Here is a 24,221-nt window from a genome sequence, read left to right as displayed (position 1 = left end):
CTCCCTTGGTCCTCTATTTTGCATCAGTTTTGCCTCTCACCCACTGCTTGGCTACACTGGGATACTTCTGCTGGGCTTCTTTAGTCAATCCTCTCCTATAGGTGGAATGCTAGAAGATACTACCAGTGGTCTGATGACTTAATTCTCTCAGTGGACTTTGGTATTAACAGTTTCCAAATCCATCCCTGCATCATTTTCCTCTGGCTCATCCCTTTGGCTAGTTGTCCTTACAACTTTCTCAACAATCTCAGCCTCAGCTTTAATCATATCATCACAGTCCTTTACACCTGGATCCTTACTAAGAATATGGTCATAAATATAGTCATCTAGGCATAAAGCATGCAGCTCTCTCTCATAGTACATTGTTTTTACATAAATCTTTGCAACAGAATATCTATGGATACTCCTATCGCTGAGTGGACAAACCCATTTCATTATTGGTTGCTTGGTCTTCTTTTGCCAAATTTCCATGTACAACTTCCCTTTTAGAACTTTACCTCATAATCTAGTTACCATCTTTTTGCCTATATAAAACTTGACTAACTGGTAGATTACAGTGCCTCTTCCTGTGCTCCTTGGATCTGTATATTCCTGACACAATCAGTAGTTCAGCTGTATTTGCCAGCTTCAGTTTACCTATTTCGGTGTAGTCTTCCAACTGGGCTATGTTGATGTTCTTACAAATCATGGTAGCAATCACCTCCCTCATTTTTTCCACAACTGTAGCACTGGATGCTTTTGCTTGAATGTCCTTTAGTCTGAACACTTAATAACCACTCATTTTTTTGCTGTCATGGTTTGTAAGACATAAAACAATGATAGTCGTGTAATCTTTGGTCAAGTGTCCTGGCTTTTGACATACACACCTACCTTAAATCTTGTCAGTCTGCTTCTGTTTGACTGTCTTGTTGTCCTTAGGTCTGGATACCTCCCTTAGGCTTCTTCATTGGCTTCTGGCGTTTCTTTTAGCTTCTCCCATTAGCTTCCAAGTACCACTCTGTAAGCCAGTGTCTGTTGATATAATTTCCCTGAGGAAAAGTGCCATTTTGGTCAAACACATGTTGACCAACTACTTGCTGGTGAACAAATCTGCTTTGCTCTCTTGTACTTTACTTAGACATTCACATTCTTCTCTGCTCAGTTACCTGTGGAATATTTGTCCTCTCTGAGGTTTGGTCCATTTATAATATAATTACTTTAGGTTAATCCCATTGAGAGTCTAGTTAAATTCTTTTGTAATAATAATGACATTCCTTATGGTAGACTTCTTACTATGTTCCATGCTGTGTGAGGCATTTTTGAATTAATAGCTTTTCAGATGGAAAATATTACAATTGGATTTTAGCTTTTGTTGGTTAGTTATCCTTAATTCAAATGGTGCTGAGAGATACTTGGGCAGTTGAGCCTAGTTCTGCAGAACTTGCTGAAGGTGCTGGAGATACCATTGGAGCAGCTAAGTCTGGAGTGACATGTGAGGTATAGGGTACTGGATCTCTTGCAAGCCAATCTACCTTCTTAAAAAAAAAAAAAAAGTGTTCCAAGTTAAACTGTAAGGATACCTTCCTCTTCTCTTACCAAATCTCCATGTAACACTGCTGGGAATCCATGACCCCTCTGGGAACTTTAGTGCACCTGGCAGTATTGTGGTCCTGAGCCTCAAATTCCCTTCCCCTTTTTCTCTTTTCAAGGTCAAACATACTTTAGCCTTCTCCTGAATCAACATTAGGCTAACTGGGGTATGCCATTGATGGTGGTCCTCTACCCAAAACTCTAATGATCATTCTATCTCAGTAATGAGACCATTACACTGCTTTGTAATCACAGTTGATTTCATAGGAGCAGATCCTTTCACATGTTCAAGTATGCGTGTTTTCTCTTTAATGACTGTCAACACAGTTGTACAACTGAACCCCAGAGAGTGGCTGATGTTAGACAGTGTTTCTCCATTTTCAGATCGTTTTATTGTGTCAACTTTCACTTCCATGAAGATGGCTTTTTCTTTTTTTTGTATCACTGCCAACAGAAGAGTCTGCTTTAATGCAATAAGAAAAGTTCCTAAAAAAGCAACACAAATGAGAGCACAAGTGAAACACAATTTAAGATGGCGTATAGCAAGCGAGTGATCGACACCATCTTCCTCATATTCTGCCAATAGACAATACTTTTCGCCCATTCCATGCGCAAACTAGTGTGCGTGAAGTTTGAATTTACATCCAAATGACAAAATAATTTTTTAAATAAATTTATCAAAGATTGTGAGATGTAATCATGAAATGATGGAGGTTGAGTGCTGCATAAACCCAGACCCTACTGTGTTGAAACTGATTATGTAACATTTTTTATATGAATCATTTTGAATCTTCTTTTATTTCACTGTCTTTTTTTGGAGAAAAGAATTTAATGACTGAAGTGTAATCAAGAATCATACATAGAAGTCAGTGAATTTTGCATTGAATTTTATTTGTTTCAGGTTCCCACTTAAAACCAGTTGATCGAAGTGATAAAAGTAAAGTAAGACCTTCAATCTGGAATTCGTTAGCATCAACAGCAACAAAGAAAAGTAGCAAATCGTCCCCTCAGGATACTGAGAATTCTGTGTACCCAACTGATGTACAATATGTAAGTTTCAGACATTTTGGTAACTTCACAATTTAATGAGTGTTCAATAGATTTTACCGAGATGAGCATGTTTTTAAATTAATGGATCTGTGAGTATTAGTTTTCTTAGGTTATTCTGGAATACTGTACTTGAAGTACTGTGCATTTCAGTGTATAAGATGACCTTTACATCCTAAAATTCACCCTTAAAAATTGGGAGTTGTCTTACCATTCTTAAATTCAAACCCTCATTCTGAGTGATGTTTATCAGTTGGCTAGGCTCCGTGCGATAACCACTGACACTGACATACATGAAAAGATTTACATTTTTAAATAAACTGATAATAAAGGTAATAAAATCATGTACTTCGTATATTATTGGCATATTTTCTTAATAAACAACCTATTTGAGCAATAATTCCATATCAATGAATTTAACTTTTGTCTGTGTGAGCCCAGCTGAGAAAATGTAAACATCGAGTTTTGGTTGTGCTCACAGCGACCTTTATCTTTTGGTAGCCTTTCAGAAATTTTAATGAAAGCATAATTACGGTAGTAATAACAATAGTAATAACATTAAGGATAACATAATATTAATTAATCATTAAACATATATTGCCATTTTGGTGGTAAATACAATTTTGGATTACGTACAACCTTTATTTTTCAATAAAATTCATTTTACAGTAAAGTTGTATTTAAAACCTAGGACATTATAAAACTTTGTTTTCTATCAAGATTATCAATATTTATAAAACATCAAACCTGTCACATGTATATATCTGAAACCCATCAAATTCCTGACAATCATCACACTGTTTTGAAAAGTTTCTCATATATATCACAAGATTCATCACATGCCATCATTGTAGGGATGCCAGTCTGGTTCCGGCGAGTCGAATTTGGCTTCGCCGTCCTTATCGTATAGAAGATTATCTTCAGTACCATCCATGGCATTAGAAATTCCACATTTTGTAAGTGATTTTATGACACTTTATACCTTAACTTTTCCCCATGCTTTTATAACAGAATCGCAGAGAACGTAAAGTGACACCGCACTTATAGCTCCACCTTTTGTAAAAGATTTTTCTCCATTCGTCATCCAGTCATTCCATTGCTCTCTCACATCGTCTTCAAATGACTTGTTTAAACTGACATCAAGTGGTTGCAGTATAGCTGTCAAACCACCAGGAATAACTGCAATACATATCAGTATTGGTTCGTGATAACAGGTTTTTAGTATTCGCCATTACGTGGCTATGAAATGTATCCCAAACCAATAAACTTCGTTATGTAGGCCACCTGCCCATCTGTTCCAAATATTATCAATACATAATTTCATCCCACTCTTGTCCATCCACCCTTACTCGTGAAAACTAACAAAAACACCAGGAGGAAACTTTAATTCACTTAGCCAATTTTGTATAATTTAGCAGTCGGCTTATACTACAGATATCAGATAAATTCATGAAAATTTGCCATAATTTTTTACCTCGTCTTATCTAAAGGTTGTCTTATACACAAAAATATGTTACCGTTAGGTTTTGTTTTTTAAAATTGCAGCCAGAATGCATCAGACCCACGGCTCCACTAACGTTCTGGTATATATGCAGGTGTGCCTGCACAGAACATTTGCAGGCACACCTGAATGTTGATGTGGGGAACCTACACAGGTGAGCCTGAATGTTTGTGTGTGGAGGCCACGTTTTTGCTCAGTTTTCCTCCCATTGTTGGTTGGAGTATGTTGCAGTCAGAAAGTGCTGAATTTTATTGATTCTAACCTAAATTAATAATGTATCAGAGTTATTTTGTCAATAAACCTAAGGTGTTGTCAGATTAATGTATACTATCTGTCATTTTTGCAATGTTTCCATAGCAAAAGTAATTGTATAATGAAAGCTCAAACTGACATCATCATTCTTGAATATTGCAAAGATTTCAGTGACATCTGCAAGAATGAGCCTTTTCTTTGGTAAGTGAAATCCATAGACTATTATAAGAGATTGAAAAAGCTGCATTATTTTAAATTGATTCTGCAGCTGTTAAGGATGGTATCCTGCCCATGTATGTTTATTCATAGTTATAAACCATATTTGCAAGTCAGTTTTTAAAGGAAAATAATTAGTTATGGAACAAGTAAAGAAAGGCTATGTACATTAATTATTAACGTCATATGTCAAAAATGAATAAAGGCCACTCCTTCATTGAGCATTTGTTTAAGGCATTTTTCCTTGCTATCAGCAAGCCAGTATTGCCAGACTGTCTGTTACCGCCAAGGTTGCTACAGAGAATTGAGTAAAAAAAAAAAAACCTGTATTGTCAGTGGTGAAGTTATGCCTGCACAGTTGTACCATTTGTGTTGGCCTTTACTGTAAAGTGCAGTGATGTATCTTCTGTACAATACTTGTAGTGAAAAACATTAGGTATTTTACAAAACAATGGTTGCCTCTCTTTTGAATGTATAGCTTGATGACAGAGATCCTACAGTGGGCAGAGGAGATGAACATAACTTTATTCTAATGTAATATATTCCAGGGAAGTAGAAGCTATTCTGAATTAAGTTCCATGGAGGTCTTCTATGAGTTGTAAAGTTTTAACCCAGAGACCTGAATCATAAATCTGGATTATTTCTATGGATCTTAAATGACATTCATATATATGTCGATCAGGAGACTTGCTTGGCATTTGAGAAAAAGGAAGATGAAAATAGAGGGGCTATATTGTACTTTGTACTTGGTTTACCATCCCTCTGGTAAATAAAGCTAAAGTGAACTATGTTTTGTGTGCCATAGTAAATTTTCTGTGGCTGTTGTGTTCATATCACTGGCCGTGCACTCTGACTGTTTGGAAACATTTTGGTTGTTTTTCTTGTATTACACTGGGAAATTGGTATATTCTATCTGTTTTGTGTAGGCTGTCTTTATTGTATAGTAAGGCAGTTCTTCAAGCTAGATTTTGCAGAAATGATCACTGTGGAACCATTTCTCATTGCCTAAGGTATGATCAGCACACACTGTCCAAAGTATATCTGAAGCATTGTAGCTTGGAAGATCACTATTCTGAGTGTAGTAATTGTCCTGTTAATGTTGTGAAAGTGTATACTATTAAAGACAAGAATAGGAGATAAGCAGACAGGGGCAGGAAACATGTTGTTCAAGATTTTTGTCCTAATATGGAATAGGAAACTGTAGATAGTAAGGAAGTGTTTCCTGTGAGGACTCCTGAACAATCCTGCAAATTTGTGTCTATTCCTAATCCTCCTATTCTTCTTTCTACATCCCCTGATCCTTATCTCTTAAGCTCTTCCTTCTTTCTCTGCTGAGATGCAGGATATTCAGTTCCTTGTGTCCTTTACAACAGAATTAAGAGAAATTTCAAGATATGGAAGATAGAAAAAGTTAGGCTTGTGACAAAGAAAAAGCTAGGCTTGCAACCAATTGTTTTGCATTCCCAATCAAAGACTGCCCTGTGTTAGTTCAGTGACTTAATTGGAGAGCTGTTTACCAGAGAATGAAGTCATGCCAGCAGACAGAGGGATGTGTTCCTTCTTGATTTCCATTTATCCCAAACCCAGGAGAATGTTGGTGAATTCTCCCCTAAAATCTCTTTGGGTAGGAGAAAATCCTCCATGCACCCTTTGACTCCTCCAGAACAGCACAGGTGACAATTTGAGGCCTTAGGTACCCAAGATCTTATGTTTCCATACTTGTATATTATCTAAAGTTTTAAAAGTAGAAAATTATCCCATAGTATAGGGTTGGTATCTATGAGGGATGTTCAAAAAGTGATGCAACATAATTTTTTTCTTAGCCAATTTTTGTTCAAGAAATTTTATTTTGTTCATGCCACTTACCTGACAGATATATATATAGCTGTATTTTCTGAAGTCCGACAGAATTTCAAAACTCGCGGCACACGCAGTGGGCGGCCAGGTGGTAGTACCCATTCCCGCCGCTGGGAGGCGGATATCAGGAACCATTCCCATTTTCTATTCATATTTTTTCTGTCGCCGGTCGGTAAACAACTGTTTACAGACCTCTGCTCAGGATTTTTTGGATTTGACTCGCTTTTAAGTATCTGATTGGTTTTTTGGTATTGAATTGGATTGTTGAATTGGCATGCGCGATAGTGGACCGTTTTTTGATTTTGGATTGGCTTTTCTATAAACGATATGTCTGGATCAAGTGCTGTGAGTTTCAGAGTGTGTGTGAGGACTGATTGTAAGGTGAGGCTACCGAAAGCATCGGTAGACCCCCACACAGTATGTATGAGTTGTAGGGGGCATAATTGTTTGGTGGACAATCGGTGCAATGAATGTGAGAGATTGACCGATGATGATTGGAGAGTATATGAGTCCTATCGCCTTAAATTGGAGCGCGATAGGATCAGGAGGTCTTCCTCCAGGAGTGGTTCTACCAAAGGTAAGGCTAACATCTCTCCTGTATTAACACCTGTAGAGTTTGCAACCCCTAAACCTGTGTTGCCTTCGGGCTCTGATTCTGTGTCGGGAGAAGCTAATGCTCTCTCTCTTATTTTGGAGTCTCTACGCACTCTGGAGACCAAAGTGAAAGCCTTGGAAACTGGCTCGGTGCAAGTGTGTGATCGTGCCCCTAGTGTTGTGGAGGGGGCGTCAGATCGGCCCCATAATGCCTCTAGGCCTAGACCTCTATCAGACTCCCAAGACTCAGGGAGTAGGTATGTCGAAAGCCGCAAGAGGGTTACGGGGGCTCCCCACCGATCTGGCGTCCCTTCGGCAGGCCTTGTGGCAAAGTCCCAGGCTGCCAAGGAGCGCGCGTCCTGAAAGAGTGCTTTTCGTCCTCCGAAGCGTCCTCCCCGCGCAAGGGGTGGAGCGCTCGGAGAGACTCTCGTCCTCTGAAAAGGACGTTTCGTGTTGAGGACGCTTCACGTCCTGTATCGCCGCTTTCGTCGGAGGATGCGTATGACGCTTTTCCGCCTCAGAAAAGGGGTAAGATCTCCTCCGATGAGGACGCTGGGTTGCGTGCACAGGCGCGTCTACCTGAGAAGCAGGTAGCTGTACCTGTGAGAAGGAAGGAGGCGTCCCCTCGCCCCTCGTCTTCTCGCAGGATCAGTCCTGCTTCCTCTGTTCGTTCTTCTCCAACGAAGAACATTCTTTTGTCCCTTCAGGACCAGCTATCGACGCTTATGGCTCAGAGGACTCGCCCAGCAGCAGTCGAGCCTAAGCGGAGGAAGGACCTTAGACTGCCCGTCAAGAGGACGAAGCAGTCTCCTTCTCCCTCTCCTACTTCGTCTCGTTCGCCGATCGCTTCTCCTTCGGCGATTCGCCGATCTCGTTCGTCCTCTAGAAAGACGTTGCGTCAAGACGCTTTTGAGGAGGACGCTCAGCACGACGTTCGACAGGACGCTCGTCAGGACGCTAGGCAGGACGCTTGGCAGGACGCTTGGCAGGACGTTCGGCAGGACGCTCGACAGGACGCTTGTCAGGACGCTAGGCAGGACGTTCGTCAGGACGCTCGACAGGACGCTCGCCAGGACGCTCGCCAGGACGCTTGGCAGGATCTCGCGCAGGACGTTCAGGGCTCTTTTCAAGACGCTTTTGGGGACTCCGACCAAGAAGTCGTACCCCAAGACGCTAGTTTGCGCGCACAGGCACGTATTCCAGCTAATATGTCTTCCCTTTCGTTTAAGAAACGTAAGGACGCTTCTCTGGCAAGTGAGGCTGCCTCGGGTGGCGCTAAGGACGCTCGTCCTCGTCAGGACGCTCTACCTGCTTCAAGTGGTAAGCGTCATAGAGAAGACAGCCGAAATAAGGCTTCATCTAGTAAGGATAGGGGTCCTTTGATTAAGTCAAGACCCGACATTAGTACGCCCTCTCCGGACAGGCGGTCTCCGCTTCCGTGTAGAGAAGAAGGAGAGCTGAGTAGTTCGGCTGACTCGGTTGAAGAGGAACCTTCTGCGGCCCCTTCAATATCAGACTATAAAGTTCTCGTGCGGCTGTTGCGTTCTTCTTTCGAAGACAAGTTTCAGCCTGCAGCTCCCAAGTCTCCTCCTTCGCAGTTTTCATCATCTAAAACTGGTAAAACCCCGGAGTTTGTGGAGATGAAAACTTCGCTCTCCACTAAACGTGCGTTTAAGAAACTCCAAGATTGGATGGTACGAAGGAGAGATCAAGGCAAGACGACTTTTGCCTTGCCTCCAGCTAGACTCAGCGGAAAAGGGGGCATTTGGTATAGAACCAAAGAAGAAGTAGGAGTTCGTATCCCTTCTTCAGCTCAAGGAGATTTCTCCAGCTTGGTGGATTCGCAGAGGAGGTCTCTTTTATCCTCTGCTAAAGTGACCTGGACCTCTACGGAGACGGACCATCATTTGAAGGGTCTGCTCCGGACTCTTGAAGTGTTCAACTTCCTTGACTGGTGCTTGGGAGTTCTGGATCTGCAAGCGAGAAGCCCAGAATCTCTCAGTCTGGGGGAGCTGTCCAGCGTGTTAGCATGTATGGACAAAGCCGTCAGGGATGGTTCGGAGGAGATCGTGTCTCATTTTGGAACGGCCTTATTGAAGAAGAGGGCGTTGCTGTGCAATTTCACAGCTCGTTCGGTAACTCCAGCTCAGAAAGCGGATTTGCTGTTTTCTCCTCTTTCGAACCATCTCTTCCCCCAGACTTTAGTAAAGGACCTGACTAACAGTTTGCAAGAGAAAGCAACGCAGGACCTTTTGGCCCAGTCTACAAGACGTTCGGCAGTACCTTCAACCTCTTCAGCTGCGGTGCGATCGCCGAAGAAGGTTAAGCCCTTTCGTGGGGCTCCCCCCTCGAGAGCAGCTCCTCGAGGGAGAGGGTTTTCACGAGGAAGAGCTTCCTTTAAGTCAAAGCCTTCCAAGTGAGAAGCATGTCCTTCAGACACCAGTCGGAGCCAGACTGAAGTTTTTGTGGGAGAGCGTGGAGAGAGAGGGACACGGACTCTTGGTCCCTCAAGATCGTGGAGCAGGGGTACAAGATCCCCTTTTTAGATCTTCCTCCTCTTTCTACGACTCCCAGAGACCTTTCTCCATCCTATCAGGGAGAGAAGAAGCAAGTATTATTCGATCTCCTTCAACAAATGATCGAGAAAAGAGCGGTGGAACAAGTCGCGGACCTGGGGTCCCCAGGTTTTTACAACAGGATTTTCCTAGTACCGAAGCAGTCGTCAGGTTGGCGTCCAGTTCTAGATGTAAGCAGGCTCAATCTTTTCGTGGAAAAGACCAAATTCACGATGGAGACGCCTCATTCTGTTCTGGGAGCCTTGAGACCGGGCGACTGGATGGTGTCCTTAGACTTGCAGGACGCGTACTTTCACATCCCGATCCACCCTCTTTCAAGAAAGTATCTAAGGTTTGTCTTAGACAAAAAAGTGTGGCAGTTCAGAGCTATGTGTTTCGGCCTGACCACGGCTCCAATGGTGTTCACTGTAGTCATGAAGAACGTGGCGAGGTGGCTACACTCTTCGGGGATAAGAGTTTCCCTGTACCTCGACGACTGGCTGATCAAAGCGTCGTCGAGAGAGAAGTGTCTGAAGGACTTGCAGTTCACTTTAGCCCTAGCAAAGTCCCCTGGGACTTCTGGTCAACCTCGAAAAGTCGCATCTGACCCCAACACAGTCATCGTGTATCTGGGGATTCAGATGGATTCAGTGGCTTTTCGAGCGTTTCCGTCCCAGGAACGTCAGCGGCTAGGCTTAGAGAAGATCTCAGCCTTCTTAGGGAAAGAGACTTGCTCGGCGAGGGAATGGATGAGCCTGCTGGGGACCATTTCCTCGCTAGAAAGGTTTTCTTTGTTTCCTTGGGAAGACTGCACCTCAGGCCTCTCCAATTTTTCCTTGCGGACGAGTGGAAGGCCAGGACGATTCTCAATGTCATATTGAGAATATCGCTTCCGATAAAGAACCATCTAAGATGGTGGTTGGACCCTCAGAAGCTTCAGGAGGGTGTGTCCCTAAGTCTTCTGAGCCCCGACCTAGTGTTGTTCTCCGACGCTTCCATCACGGGCTGGGAGCAACACACTAGGAGGAGGAAGTGTCAGGCTCCTGGAGAGGGGAACAGGTAGCCTGGCATATAAATGTCAAAGAACTGGCAGCAATATTTCTGTCCCTGCAGTTCTTCGAAAGGAGTTTGAAGAACAAGATTGTTCAGGTGAACTCGGACAATACCACAGCACTCGCTTATTTAAAAAATCAGGGAGGAACACACTCCAGAACTTTGTTTTCCCTGGCGAGAGAGATTCTGCTGTGGGCAAAGAAAAGAAATGTGACAATCCTGACGAGGTTCATTGCAGGAGTGCAAAACGTCAGGGCAGATCTTCTCAGTCGTCGGGAACAAATCCTACCGACGGAATGGACCTTGAACGAAGACGTGTGTCGAGACCTTTGGACGTTGTGGGGACGTCCGCTGGTCGACTTATTCGCGACGTCAAGGACCAAGAGACTTCCTCTTTATTGCTCCCCGGTCCTGGATCCAGAAGCGATCGCGGTAGACGCGTTGCTTTGGAATTGGACGGGTCTAGACCTGTACGCCTTCCCACCATTCAAGATTTTGGGGGAAGTCATGAGGAAGTTTGCGGCCTCAGAAGGGACGAGGTTGACCCTGATCGCTCCGATGTGGCCAGCGAGAGAATGGTTCACAGAGGTCATGTCTTTCCTTGTAGACTTTCCAAGGACATTGCCCTGGAGGAAAGATCTACTCAAACAGCCTCACTTCGAAAGGTTTCACCAAAACCTCTCCGCTCTGGGTCTGACTGCGTTCAGACTATCGAAAAGTTGGCCAGAGCGAGAGGTTTTTCGAAAGCAGCTGCGAGAGCAATCGCACATGCAAGACGTGCTTCCACAAGAGCTGTTTACCAATCGAAGTGGGCTTCCTTCAGGGCATGGTGTAAAAAGGAGGGAGTTTCCTCTTCCTCGACCTCTGTGAACCAGATAGCTGATTTTCTGCTCTTTCTCAGGAATGTGCAGAAATTAGCGGTCCCTACCATCAAGGGATATAAAAGCATGTTGTCAGCGGTTTTTAGGCACAGAGGCCTTGACCTTTCTGACAACAAGGACATTCATGACCTTTTAAAATCTTTCGAGACTTCGAAGGTTCCTCAAATGAGACCTCCGTCATGGAACCTTGACGTGGTCCTTAAGTTCCTTATGTCAAGTCCTTTCGAACCGCTTCAGGCAGCGTCTCTTCGAAACTTGACAAGGAAGGCTCTTTTCCTAACTTCTCTTGCGACGGCTAAGAGAGTTAGTGAGATTCAAGCGTTTAGTAATTTAATGGGATTCAAAGGAGACAATGCTGTCTGCTCGTTGAACCCAACTTTCTTGGCGAAGAATGAAAATCCTTCGAATCCTTGGCCGAAAACTTTCGAGATCAAGGGTATGTCAAGTCTGGTGGGCCAAGAACCAGAGAGAGTCCTGTGCCCGGTCAGGGCTCTCAAGTTCTATGTACATAGAACAAAAGAGGTAAGAGGTCCCTCAGGTAATCTCTGGTGCTCTGTGAAGAGACCAGAGTTACCTTTATCGAAGAATGCTGTTGCTTTCTTTCTAAGGGACGTCATTAAGGAGGCTCATTCATCTTTCCAGAAGACTGATTTGAGCCTCTTACGAGTGAAAGCTCACGAAGTTCGAGCTGTCGCTACCTCTCTGGCCTTCCAAAAGAACATGTCAATCAAGGACATTCTTGATTGCACCTTTTGGAGGAGTAACTCCGTCTTCGCCTCACATTACCTAAGGGATGTGAGAACGATTTATGACGATTGTAATTCACTGGGGCCATACGTTTCTGCGGACACAGTCTTGGGGTCCGGAAGTAGCTCTTTCCCTATCCCTTAGTTAGGATTAGGTTAGTTTTGTTGTTGTGTTTTTAGGTTGTGGTGAGTCTTATGTGAAGATCTCCCATCCTTTAGTTAGTTTTAAGGGTTTTTTTGAATAGTTGGTCAGGTGGTGGTCAGTTGCTTCGTTGCCCTCATATGTATGGCCTTGATGGTCTTGTCACGTTGAGGTCTCGTACCCGTTGACAGATCATCCAGAGCGCACCAGCACTACAGGTCTCCACCTGGCTGGCAACTCTGATTTAAGCAAAAGCAGCCTTAAGTGACAGTAATCACATAGTCTACTTTGCAAACAGGTGAGGAACCAAGATGTATATCATCTACTTAATTTAAGTTTCCTAAAAAATCCTATTCTGTCTCTTCCCACCATCCGAAGGTGGGATTCAGCTATATATATATCTGTCAGGTAAGTGGCATGAACAAAATGTTATTGTTATTATACAATTAAGTTTGTTCATACTTATCTGGCAGATATATATAATTAAATTGCCCGCCCTCCTCCCCTCAGGAGACAGTGGCATTAATAAATATGAATAGAAAATGGGAATGGTTCCTGATATCTGCCTACCCAAGCGGCGGGAATGGGTACTAGACCACTGGCCAGCCCACTGCGTGTGCCGCGAGTTTGAAATTCTGTCGGACTTCAGAAAATACAGCTATATATATATCTGCCAGGTAAGTATGAACAAACTTAATTGTATAATAACAATAACATATTGTTCATAGGTGAACAAACCTTCGGTCTTAACAATTGGATAATTTTCTAGCGCCTAGCTGGATCTGCTTAAATTGTAGATGAAAAGGCAAGGAATCTCCTGAGGTCTGACATCGCATGCATATATTGGGTGAAAACCAGTCAAAGGCCGCGCACCCACGCTACTGCGTTCAGTCTTTTTCTTAACCACCTGGGTGAGAGTTGCGGTTGACCATTCCTGCATCATGTCCTTTATTTTCATTAGTTTCCTAAAGATGGGTGGAACATAATTCCAAACAAAGATTAATGATAGAATTCCTCTTGGCTGAAAAAGGAACTCACAAATATTCTTATCTGCTTGCAGAATTTCTACAAAGACCTGGCAGAGGATAAAAGCACTGCGAATCGTTGGGTGAAGTGTCTATCATCATCAAAAGGACAAGGAAATCACAGCTGTGATGCCTCCAATGGTGGAACATGCGGACACTGTTATTCGAGGTGATCGTGGAATCGCAATCAGACAATCCGTGACACAATTGTCCACAACTTGGGGTATTCAAAGTTTTGTTTCTGCTGGTTCCTCCACATGTTCTTCCATTGCAAACGTCAGACTTACGTGCGGCCAGCCAGAGCGCGGGAGATCAGATAGATTTCCTTGTCTTTCTTCTTCTGATGATAAACACTTTGCCCATGATTCGCAGTGCTTCTATCCACCGCCAGATCTTTGTAGACATTCTGCAAGTGCCTATGAATATTTGTGAGTTTCTTTTTCAGCCAAGAGGAATTCTATTTATGCTCTTTGTTTGGAATGTACCTAAGTCACATCCCCCTTTTGATAGCTGATTATGCTACATACATCTTTAGGAAATTAATGAAAATACATGATATGACAGGAAAGGTCAAGGATGTCGCACACAAAATTTCAAATGATTTAAATGAAAATTGGCCAAGAAAAAAATGATGTTGCGTTACTTATTGAAAGCCCCTTGTATCTGGAGATTTTAGTATATTTGCACACCCATATGTTTAAATACCTTTGGGTATTTAAATTCCACATGGCTGCTCTTAACTCAAAACACAATACAATTAAATGTCTATTTATTTATTATTTTTAAATTATCTTTTAATGCCTGTTATGCTTGCACATGTGGCTTCTCTGGGTGTTGAGCATTTGCCCTTGGAGATGTTCATACCATCTTATACCTCTCTCTTGCACACTGTATGTGTGTTGTGAGAAGACCAGCTATAGGGAAGTGATAATTTTTATTTTATTCTTGTTTTGCTGTAAACATTAGATATGTGTTTACATATATTCAGTGAATATGGTCAGGATATAGTCCGGCAAATGACCTGTTCTTCCTGCAATAAAATGACATTGAGGTGAAAATAATTTCAAAACTGCTCTGGAGCCACAACCTCAAATCAACCACCATGCTGATTCCAAAGACTTTTTCTGTCTATTGTTCATTGAGCAATAGATGGATGGAGTTATACCATGACTTTGTCAGTGTTTGTCAGGATTTGAGATTATGCATTAGTATTGGCTTTTGGTCCCTCCACAGGCTATACCTAGACCGCCCTTGTAAAATATATTCAAGGCAAGGTTTAAGGCAATCGAGGTTACACTTATGCCCAAGGTTTCTTCTTTTTAAAACCCTTCCTTTTCACTTCCACACTTTTTGGAAGAACAGAAAGTATGTTTTTACCACAGTTGAAATGTAGTGGATGTTCTCAGGGTGGGCTTTCTGATCCCATTCAGCTTCACTTCACCCCTTGTGGAACAACCTTTACCACACCTTTTTTACACTCCTGGGTCTCAGAAATTCCTTATTCTGTAAAAGGAAGTGAGGAAAATGATGGAGAAAAGAGCTGTCAAGTGGATTTTACAGCTGCATTTTCCTTGTCCCCAAGGCCAGTGGCGATTGGAGGGCAGTTACAGATCTATCAACCTTGAATCTTTTTGTCAGGAAGACGAAATTCAAAATGGAGGCCCCAAGGACAGTTCTAGCAGCAGTCAGGGACAAGGATTTTATGCTGACAATAGACTTGAAGGATGCATACTTCCAGATACCAGTCCATCATTCTTCCAGGAATTTTCTCTGATTCAGTCTTGCAGAGAAGTTGTTTCAGTTACACAAATATAAGATGAAGAGAAAAGAATTAAACACCAAAACAGTTCCTTTGTTAAAGAGTTTCATAAAAGTCTGTGTAAGTTGCAGCAGCTCCTGAATCACAAGAAGGGTAACTGTATCAAGATGTACGCCTCAGAAGAGAAGAACAAAAAATATTAAAACAAAATCTCTAGGATACTATAATGTCAGTCACTTGCCCTCACACTTTTGTTACTTTCATCATCAAATGACTTCCTGAAAAGTTATTCTGCCCTCAGTATAACCTCTAATTTCTCATCTGTTCATGATGCATGTTCTGCAAAGATTGTATTGTGCTCTCATGTATGTTTTTACTCCTGTTGAATGTATTACTTGGGTTAGTTCACAGGGTATAAATCAGAATTTTCACTTTCATTTCAGTTGTTATATTTTTCTCTTATATGAAAATTTCTTATAGTTTGTCATATTGTTTATTTTATGGAATTATTAATGATACATTGGGAGGAAAAACAGTAGTATAATAATGATGCTCAGGGAAAGAGTAGGAAAATAAATATTTTTCTCTTTACAGGATGTGAATAACCCCCCAAACACTACAGAGGGGTTAGTTCAACTCTGGGAACGTTTAGACCTTGCTGAGAGACTTGAACTCCTTCGTAATTTGCCAGTACAGGCTACAGAAAAGCTTGCAGCAGGGTTGGTTGCTGGCAGCCTTTTAGGCGATGCTATCACTACACTCCTAGCTTTTACACCAACTGTCAATGACGTTGTGATGGTTGTCAACATGCTGCAGGCTCTTACTTTAGCTAAAAGGTATATGTTAGCGCATAGTAAAAAATTTCTGTAAAATAATGGTGTTGTATTTAGAGAATGTAGTTTGTACAAAATACAGATCACAGTTTTACATTATTGCTTTGGCCATTAATGATTTTAGGATGACATATTTCATGTCACATCAGCTCCATGGGGATGCATTCCCCCTAATTTCAGAATGGAATATTAATAAAAAGAAATAATTAAAGGCATTTAATGTTATAAAAATTTACAGCTACAGTAAGGCCAAAGAAACTTGGACAAAACATGCAACTAGAACAGATGAAAATATCTTTTTCAGTTATAATTCTGCTGTAATTTACAAGAAAAAACAAAGCATTGCAAACCATTCACTTTTATTTAAGTAACTTACCAGTAATTACATAGCTATGGTTCCTAATCTATGGTAGTTAAAAATTCAAAATTGGTGTTGTTGTGCTACTATTTGGGACTTTAGGAAACAAACTAGCAGATCTCTGCTGGCTTCTGACCAATGTTGGTAGTTTGTGGGCAGCTGCTTCATTGTATTTTGGATGGTTGTTCGCCGATACTCGGTGAAGTACTCAATTTTGTTGTAGTGGCTTGCTTATTTCAGCTTAGATTGTGGTCTGTTTTGTATTTTGCCATTTAATCGTGTCAGATTCTAGTTCGTCTAGTATTCGTTTCTTCTCAGAAGGTTGCAGAACAAGATTGACCAAATTTTCTTATGATTCATTCATAAGTTTGGGTTTTTTTCACTACCCTCATTGAAATGGGGTCGCCATTAAATCTCTGATGGAGGAAAACTGTGAAAGTGCATTGAAAAGTGCAAGTGCTGTGAATGTTGAGGAGGTGGCTATCTGTCCCACCAGTGCACCTAGGCAAAGGTCCGTGTCCCACTTCCCTGCACTAAGGAGAAGCCATACTGAAAGCCCAAGGGAGGCTGGTGGGGTTTGCCCAAGGGCAGTTGCTCCCTCTGTGAAGTCTGTAAGCCCTCAGACGACCAGGCACCATTGGAAAGGCGTTCTTGTGCATCAGTTGTCCTCCAACTCTGATTCATCTAGTCCGGGCAAGGGAAAATGCCCGTATATTTTTCCCGATGTGTCTAGACTGCTCAAGAGACATGCAGAATCCGAGGCTTCCTCTTAGACGACAGGCAAGAAGTTCAGAGAAGTTGGCCGACACCCTTCTTGTTGTTTTCATGTTCCTCCTTCATGTGGTTGGATAGGAGAAAGCCCTGTGCGCTCACTCTTCTCTTGCAAGCGCCCAAAAAGCCAATTTGCTGTTGAGTGTAATGCACTCACCTTCTTGCAGACTTCATATGCTTTCAAATGCTTACCGCCAAGTGCCGCTGGCCAAGTGCCTGCTTATGTACCTTTGGCACCACCAGACAGATCTCATGCTCCTGAGCACTCTGTTCCTGCAGTTGAACGCCCAGCGCCCGCAGTTGAGTGCCCAACTTTTGCCACTGTTCATTCAGCTCAGTATGCCAAGCATCTAGCGCTTAGTGCAGAGAGCCCAATGCCCCTACCAGAGCACCCAGCACCCTCCAACTTCCTCAGTGCAAGAGGAGTTTGCTTTGGCCCCGTTGCAGTGTCAACTCTCGGAAATTATGAGTTTTTGAAGAATTCTTCTGCTGCTGCGGGACTGAAGGACATGGACTTGCCTCCAATTTCGTCAGAAGAGACAGTACAGGCGTTTACTCCTTCCACAGCTTACTTGTCTTTACTGATATTTCTTCTGGAGTCATACCCAGACTACTTCACACTTTCAGTGAGGAAATGTACTTCAGAAGCCTCTAGGCTGCCTAAGCTGGTCCTTTCCTCTTCTTCCAAGAAGTCTTTTCGTAGGTGCATGAGTAGGTTGGCTTCCAATAGGGAGGAGGACAAAGCAACTTTGCTATTCCTCCTAGCAAGTTAATTAAGACGAAATAAAATTTCTTTGCTAACGAAGAAGCTCTCTCCTTGGGAGTTTCTGCCTCCTTCCAGGGGACATCTCTGTGTTAGCGGACTTCTTTAGAAGGACAGCTTTTGTGTTTGCGAAAGGTATGTTCTCCTTGCCCAAACTCGATCATTGTGTTAATAATATTTTTAAGGTGTTCCAGATCTTTAGTTTTCTCAACTGGACTATTGGAGGCTTGGATCCAAGATAGAAGATTCTCCAGCAATTGCCGAAGACATCTCCTCTGACTTGCTATGCTCTGTCTTGTATGGACAGGGCAGTCAGAGGCAGTTCCTTGGGACTGGCCTCACCCCTGCAGACTCGGTCCTTTCGAGGGGGAAAACAGAAAACTCAAGCTAGACCGAGATCCAACCTGTGACCGCCTTCTAAGTCAATTAAAAAGTCCCCCTTTAAAATGTCACAGAAGTGAAAGTATAGTCCTCTGCACTCCTGTAAAAGCAAGACTCCATATACCTTTTGGAAAGAATGGGAGTCAAGAGGAGCGGAACCCTCAGTAGTCACAGTTCTCAGGGAAGGTTATGTGATCCTATTTAAGAAAGCTCCTCCTTTGGTAACATCGTCGATTACCGAGATGGCTTACTCAAAAGGTACGCTCACTCTCAAGAAGTGAATTCGCTTCTCCCCAAGGGAGCAGTAGAAGAGGTGAGAGATACTCACTCAGGTTTCTACAACCGCATTTTGGAAAGAGCATAGACAGAAGTCATCCCTCCTATATGACTCCATATGATTGTCTGGAGTTGAACAACTGGAGGCAACAGGCAAGTGGTCTTACTGTAGTGCACATCAGTGCTTTAGACAAAACAGATACTGCCCAGGGTTCCACATAATCATTACATACAGATTATTGTGATCTCCTTGGTATCATACAGTGGGGACTTGTTATGGATGAAGCCCATGCCTCCACACACACACACACAATCCAGAGATCATGAACAAGTTAAAGAAGAGGAGAGCACTGACTACTCCACATACCTCTGCTGACACATGGGGGAGAGTCCTGGCCAGTCCTAAAGTCTTGGAAGGGATATGGGGTTCTAATTATGCATAAGATCCCCATGTCAATCATGCCTATGAAAGCAAACGCTGCCACTAACTATAGACAGTTACGGCACCCTCTGTGTCCAGTTGGACTTTATGGAGAACTTATTTGAATTCTTCCCGTAGGAGGAAGGAGGAGCAGAAGAGTTGGGGTTCCAGAAGATATGCACTTTAGTTTCTTCACATTATTCTGCCCAAGTCTTGCCCTTCATTGCTAGTATTGTACTGTGGTGACCTGTTAAGCATGAACCCCCAGCATGCACACATTGAATCCGGAGAGCAGGTATGAGTTGAACGAGAGAGTAGTGCCAACTTGACAAATGCACAAGAGAAAGAGACCCGGCCATCGTAAAGTTGGGAAAGAATGGGGAACTTGTGTCAACCCTGCCTATGGCAGACTTCCTGCATGCAAGTAAGCTAATACGTACCACCACTGACCTTCAGAGCAGAAAGGCACTCGCTCAAAAGTCTGACAAGATGCCTTGTGAGAAGACTTCCTTGTCCTCTTCCTTCTATGGGAGGAGGAAGGAGCAGAAGACAAGGAGGAAGAGGCAGAATGTATGCACTTGTATTTTTTCACTATACCCCCTTTTTGAATCTTACCTTTCGTGTCACCACTGTTAGAGAGCATGTGCAGGTTGTCTTACCTCAAACACGTACCCCCTTGGACTGAGCCAGACAAGATGAAGCGGCTGGTTGCTTACCTTCATTTACATACCCCTCTCAGACTGAGGTAGAAGGGGCATAAAGTGAGGTAGGGCAGTCTGGGAGGAGGGAACCAGAGACTTGGTGGAACAACTCCCAAAGACAGTAGTAAATGCTCCTTAGCCTACCTCTTATTTTTCTTGCCAAACTTCTTTCACTGATGAATTGACCTGCTGGCACACTTCTCTAGAGGAAAATCAGGGCTGCAGGAACTATCCTTGTAGAAGGAACAAAAATATTTGGGATCCAGCCACCCATAAGGCAGTCCCTGGTTATAAGTGGGGATGCTGATTAGCAAAAACCGCCATTAACTGAACTCGCCTATTTATGGCACCATAATGGCGCTTATGGCACCTCTTTTAGGTATGTTATGCCTTATGGGGCTGATAACCGGAACTCGGTCTGTTATGATACCATAAATCGCCGATTTTATGGCACTAGGCGTGCGGCATATAACTGGATCACTGATAACCAGGGACTGCTTTACAGTGCGTCCTCGACTCACAGCACTTATTCGGTGCTGTCAAGTTACAGCGCCATTGACGGTGCTAATGGCAACAATAAGCATCAAGTTAATAGCGCTGTAACTTGATGCAACATCAAGTTAGGCACACTGCGTAAAAACAAATTACAGTACAGCGCTGGAACAGATCCCCCACCTTAAGTTGAGGTTGCACTTATCTGTAACAGGTTTTGAGTGATGGACGGACTAACTCATATGAGTTATTATTACACACCATACGATTTGGTTGAATTTAGCGGGAAAGATGTTCACATCACTTCAATGATCCATAAATGACTACAGTGGTCCCCCCGTATTCGCAGGGGATGTGTACCAGACTCCCTCCCCGCAAATAGATAGAATCCGTGAATAGTTAGAGCCCCTATAAAAATGCTGAAAACAGCCTATTTTGTCAGTTGAAACTCAATAAAAACCCACTAAAAATTTTTATACTTGGTTTTTTTAAGTTATATCACAAAAAGTGCATTTATAATGAAATTGATTAACCCTTTAACGCCGATTGGACGTATTAAACGTCGACATAAATTGTCTTGTCGGATGTCGAGTGGACGTATGGTACGTCGATAAAAAGTTTTTTTTCAAATTCGCGGAAAAATACTTATAGGCATACCAGGCGAAAACTTTTGAATTACGCGCCTTGGGGGATGCTGGGAGCTCACGGATCAAGGCGTTGTTTTGTTTACAATCGTTATGCAGGCGCGCAAGCGCGAATTTCTTTCTTACCGCACTAAAAAGTATCAGTGACACATCTCAGAAATTGTTTCGTCACTTTGACATAATTTTTGCATCATTTTAAATTAGCCGTTACATGGAGTATTATATATGAAAATGCGTGCAATTTTATGTAGAATACAACAAAAAAATACTCATGATTGTAGCTTTTATCAGTTTTGAAATATTTTCATATAAATAACGATAAGTGCCAAAATTTCAACCTTCGGTCAACTTTGACTCTACCGAAATGGTCGAAAAACGCAATTGTAAGCTAAAACTCTTATATTCTAGTAATATTCAATCATTTACCTTCATTTTGCAACAAATTGGAAGTCTCTAGCACAATATTTCGATTTATGGTGAATTTATGAAAAAAAAAAAAATTTTGCTTACGTCCGAGGGGTAACTTCTGAAAAAATCATAAATTTTTTCGTGAGATTGTCGTAATGTTTGCACCATTTTAAATTAGCCGTTACATAAAGTTTTATATATGAAAATGTGCGCAATTTCATGCACAATACAACTAAAACAACCTATCGTTGTAGCTTTTATCAGTTTTGAAATATTTTCATATAAATAATGATAAGTGCCAAAATATCAACCTTCGGTCAACTTTGACTCTACCGAAATGGTCGAAAAACGCAGTTGTAAGCTAAAACTCTTATATTCTAGTAATATTCAATCATTTACCTTCATTTTGCAACAAATTGGAAGTCTCTTGCACAATATTTCGATTTATGGTGAATTTATGAAAAAAAAAACGTTTTCCTTATGTCCGCGTGGTAACTCTTCCGAAAAAAATCAGAAATTTATTCGTCCGATTGTCGTAATGTTTGCACCATTTTAAATTAGCCGTTACATAAAGTTTTATATATGAAAATGTGTGCAATTTCATGCAGAATACAACAAAAATAGTTGAAGGTTGTAGCTTTTCTCATTTTCAAAATATTTGCATATAAATCACGATAAATAGAGAAAACCACGTTCGGTCAAATTTGACTCTACCGAAATGGTGGAAAAACGCAATTACAGTGGGGCCTCGTTATCCACGGGGGATAGGGCCCAGAACCCCCCCGTGATAAGTAAATACCCGTGTTATCCTGATACCCCCCTCAAAAATTGCTTAAAACTGCCTACTTTAATAGTTAACCCACCCAAGACCACTATTCCAATGTTTATAACTGCCTACTTTAGTTCAAACACCAAATATGTTTTCAACTATCACCTAAAACTAAATTCAAGACAGTTTTAAAGTTATTGTACAAAATTAGCCTTAAAAAATAAATGTAGTATATGTACTACTGTACATATGTAGCCTACTAGCCTAGGGATTACAGCTAGAAGCCTACATACGCATGGTGGGCCTCTTTTTTTTTTACAAGGAAAGAGAGGATGAGTGGTAAGAGAACTATCAAAATATGTAAATCATATGGGTACTCACCAACAATCTATGTTGATAAAAGATGGCGACGATTTTGCAGTGCAATCCAGTAATATAATAACGATAATGCTACCAAGAGTATGCAGCGAAACATCTCTTCCCTTCGTCACAACACGTTAATACTAGTATATTCCACGTAAAACCTTCATCTGACCTTTAGGCGTCTTTCCCATAAGAGTAAAAGAATCAGGGCTTTGGATGCCACATAATTAACTCGTTTATATGGTACAATTTAAAGAACGTGCGCACACCACATTTCATAACAACAACAAACAAACGTGAGTAGGCCAGTGTTGCCAACTGGGAATGGCAATTTCTTACTAGATTTTGTTCCATAAAAGGCTAAAAAAAATCACATACTGTATATACTCAAATAACGTGCAATCTCCCATATCGTGCGACCCCCTAATTTTCACCAATAAACAGTGGTTTTGTGTTTTGTCATGTATCTCATGTATCATGCAAGTTCATAAGGTTGGTGGTTTAGAGCCTGCTAATGGCCGAGTCATTCAGGATGTGTGCTGATGCTAGTCAATTTACGGTAATTTTCTTATTAATCTCGAGAATTGAATAGAAAATCTCAAGATTAAAAAAAAAATCCCAAGATAATAAAATAATTTTAAAAATAACACGCCTTGGAGTCCTTAATCATTCTCTCTCTCTCTCTCTCTCTCTCTCTCTCTCTCTCTCTCTCTCTCTCTCTCTCTCTCTCTCTCTCTCTCTCTCTCTCTCAGGAATAAATACGTACGTACTGTAATTTGCAGTAAATGTGTAGACATTGTGTGCGTGTTTAAAAAAATGTGCAGTACACACACATTCCGATGTTTCGGTTTTTGGAATTTTTCAGATTTCGGAAAATGTGAGGTCAGATGCATAATTTAAAACAAACACCACTACTGCAGCAAAAACATTTTTTCCCTTTATGTTTTCATTATTGTTATTTATTAATTACAGTTTATTTTAAATAAATATAATATAATACTGTTAAATGAATGTGAAATAATTAAGATCACCTATAATAAAATAGTGGGACAATTAATAACCATATGTTCACTAATAGGTATTATTTTCAAAACAAACATTCCGTAAAACACAAAAATATATGTACATAACAATCAAAATATAATAAGTTTTGCAGTTTCAAACTGTGAATTTTAACAATAAGTATGACTATATAATATATTTTACCATATCGATCTTGAAGTTGAAGAGTCGTAAAAATTCTGAGGATGGTCTGGGAAAAGGATTTGTACTTTGTGATTACGTATTGCTACAACACCATGTGGTATTTCATACACTATATTGATGACGCATCGCTACGACACACTGGTGTTTTTCATACCACTATACGTTAAAGTTAAAAACATGACATAGAATCGACTTTGCGACTTCGTTCACTTTGATATTTTTAGCGATACAATAACTATCATTTGTACTACTAAAACCATCTTCACATAAGTAATTTTTCGTAAGATATGTGTTGTTGCAAAAGCTAGCTTATACATAAAGGCTTTTATAATTTAAGTCATCTTAGATATACATATGCACCCAAACTCATTGTGGGGGAAATTTACTACTGTGTTTCCTCGGATATTGAAATACTTTAGCATCATTCAAACACTTTAATAAATATAATGCATAAATACTAGGCTATACATATTTACATCGTATACAAATACTACATACAGTTATATACACATACTTTTATATACAAAGTTAACAGTTATATACACATACTTTTATATACAAAGTTTAATCATATGAGTAGTGATCAGACGACAGCTGTGCACTGGACTACGTACGTACTACTTGGAAGATAAAACGAA

The 24,221-nt window shown here is 41.4% G+C and overlaps 2 protein-coding genes across 3 annotated transcripts in view; one reads left to right on the top strand and one right to left on the bottom strand.

Annotated features, from left to right (window-relative positions):
• LOC135207228 (coiled-coil domain-containing protein 103-like) overlaps positions 1–24,221 on the bottom strand; it is a 132,000-nt gene that overhangs the window by 34,530 nt on the left and 73,249 nt on the right.
• LOC135207225 (coiled-coil domain-containing protein 103-like) overlaps positions 2,471–24,221 on the top strand; it is a gene marked incomplete at its 5' end in the record, with an annotated part of 28,151 nt that continues 6,400 nt past the window's right edge. Inside the window, 3 exon segments of one of the 2 annotated variants that reach the window (XM_064238852.1) lie at positions 2,471–2,619; positions 3,471–3,572; positions 15,792–16,033. In XM_064238852.1, the coding sequence (XP_064094922.1) occupies positions 2,471–2,619; positions 3,471–3,572; positions 15,792–16,033 (493 nt within the window). 2 annotated transcript variants of the gene reach the window in all.

This window comes from Macrobrachium nipponense, chromosome 32, assembly GCF_015104395.2.
Source record: "Macrobrachium nipponense isolate FS-2020 chromosome 32, ASM1510439v2, whole genome shotgun sequence".
Taxonomy (NCBI): domain Eukaryota; kingdom Metazoa; phylum Arthropoda; class Malacostraca; order Decapoda; family Palaemonidae; genus Macrobrachium; species Macrobrachium nipponense.
This window is presented reverse-complemented; position numbering and strand designations above follow the sequence as displayed.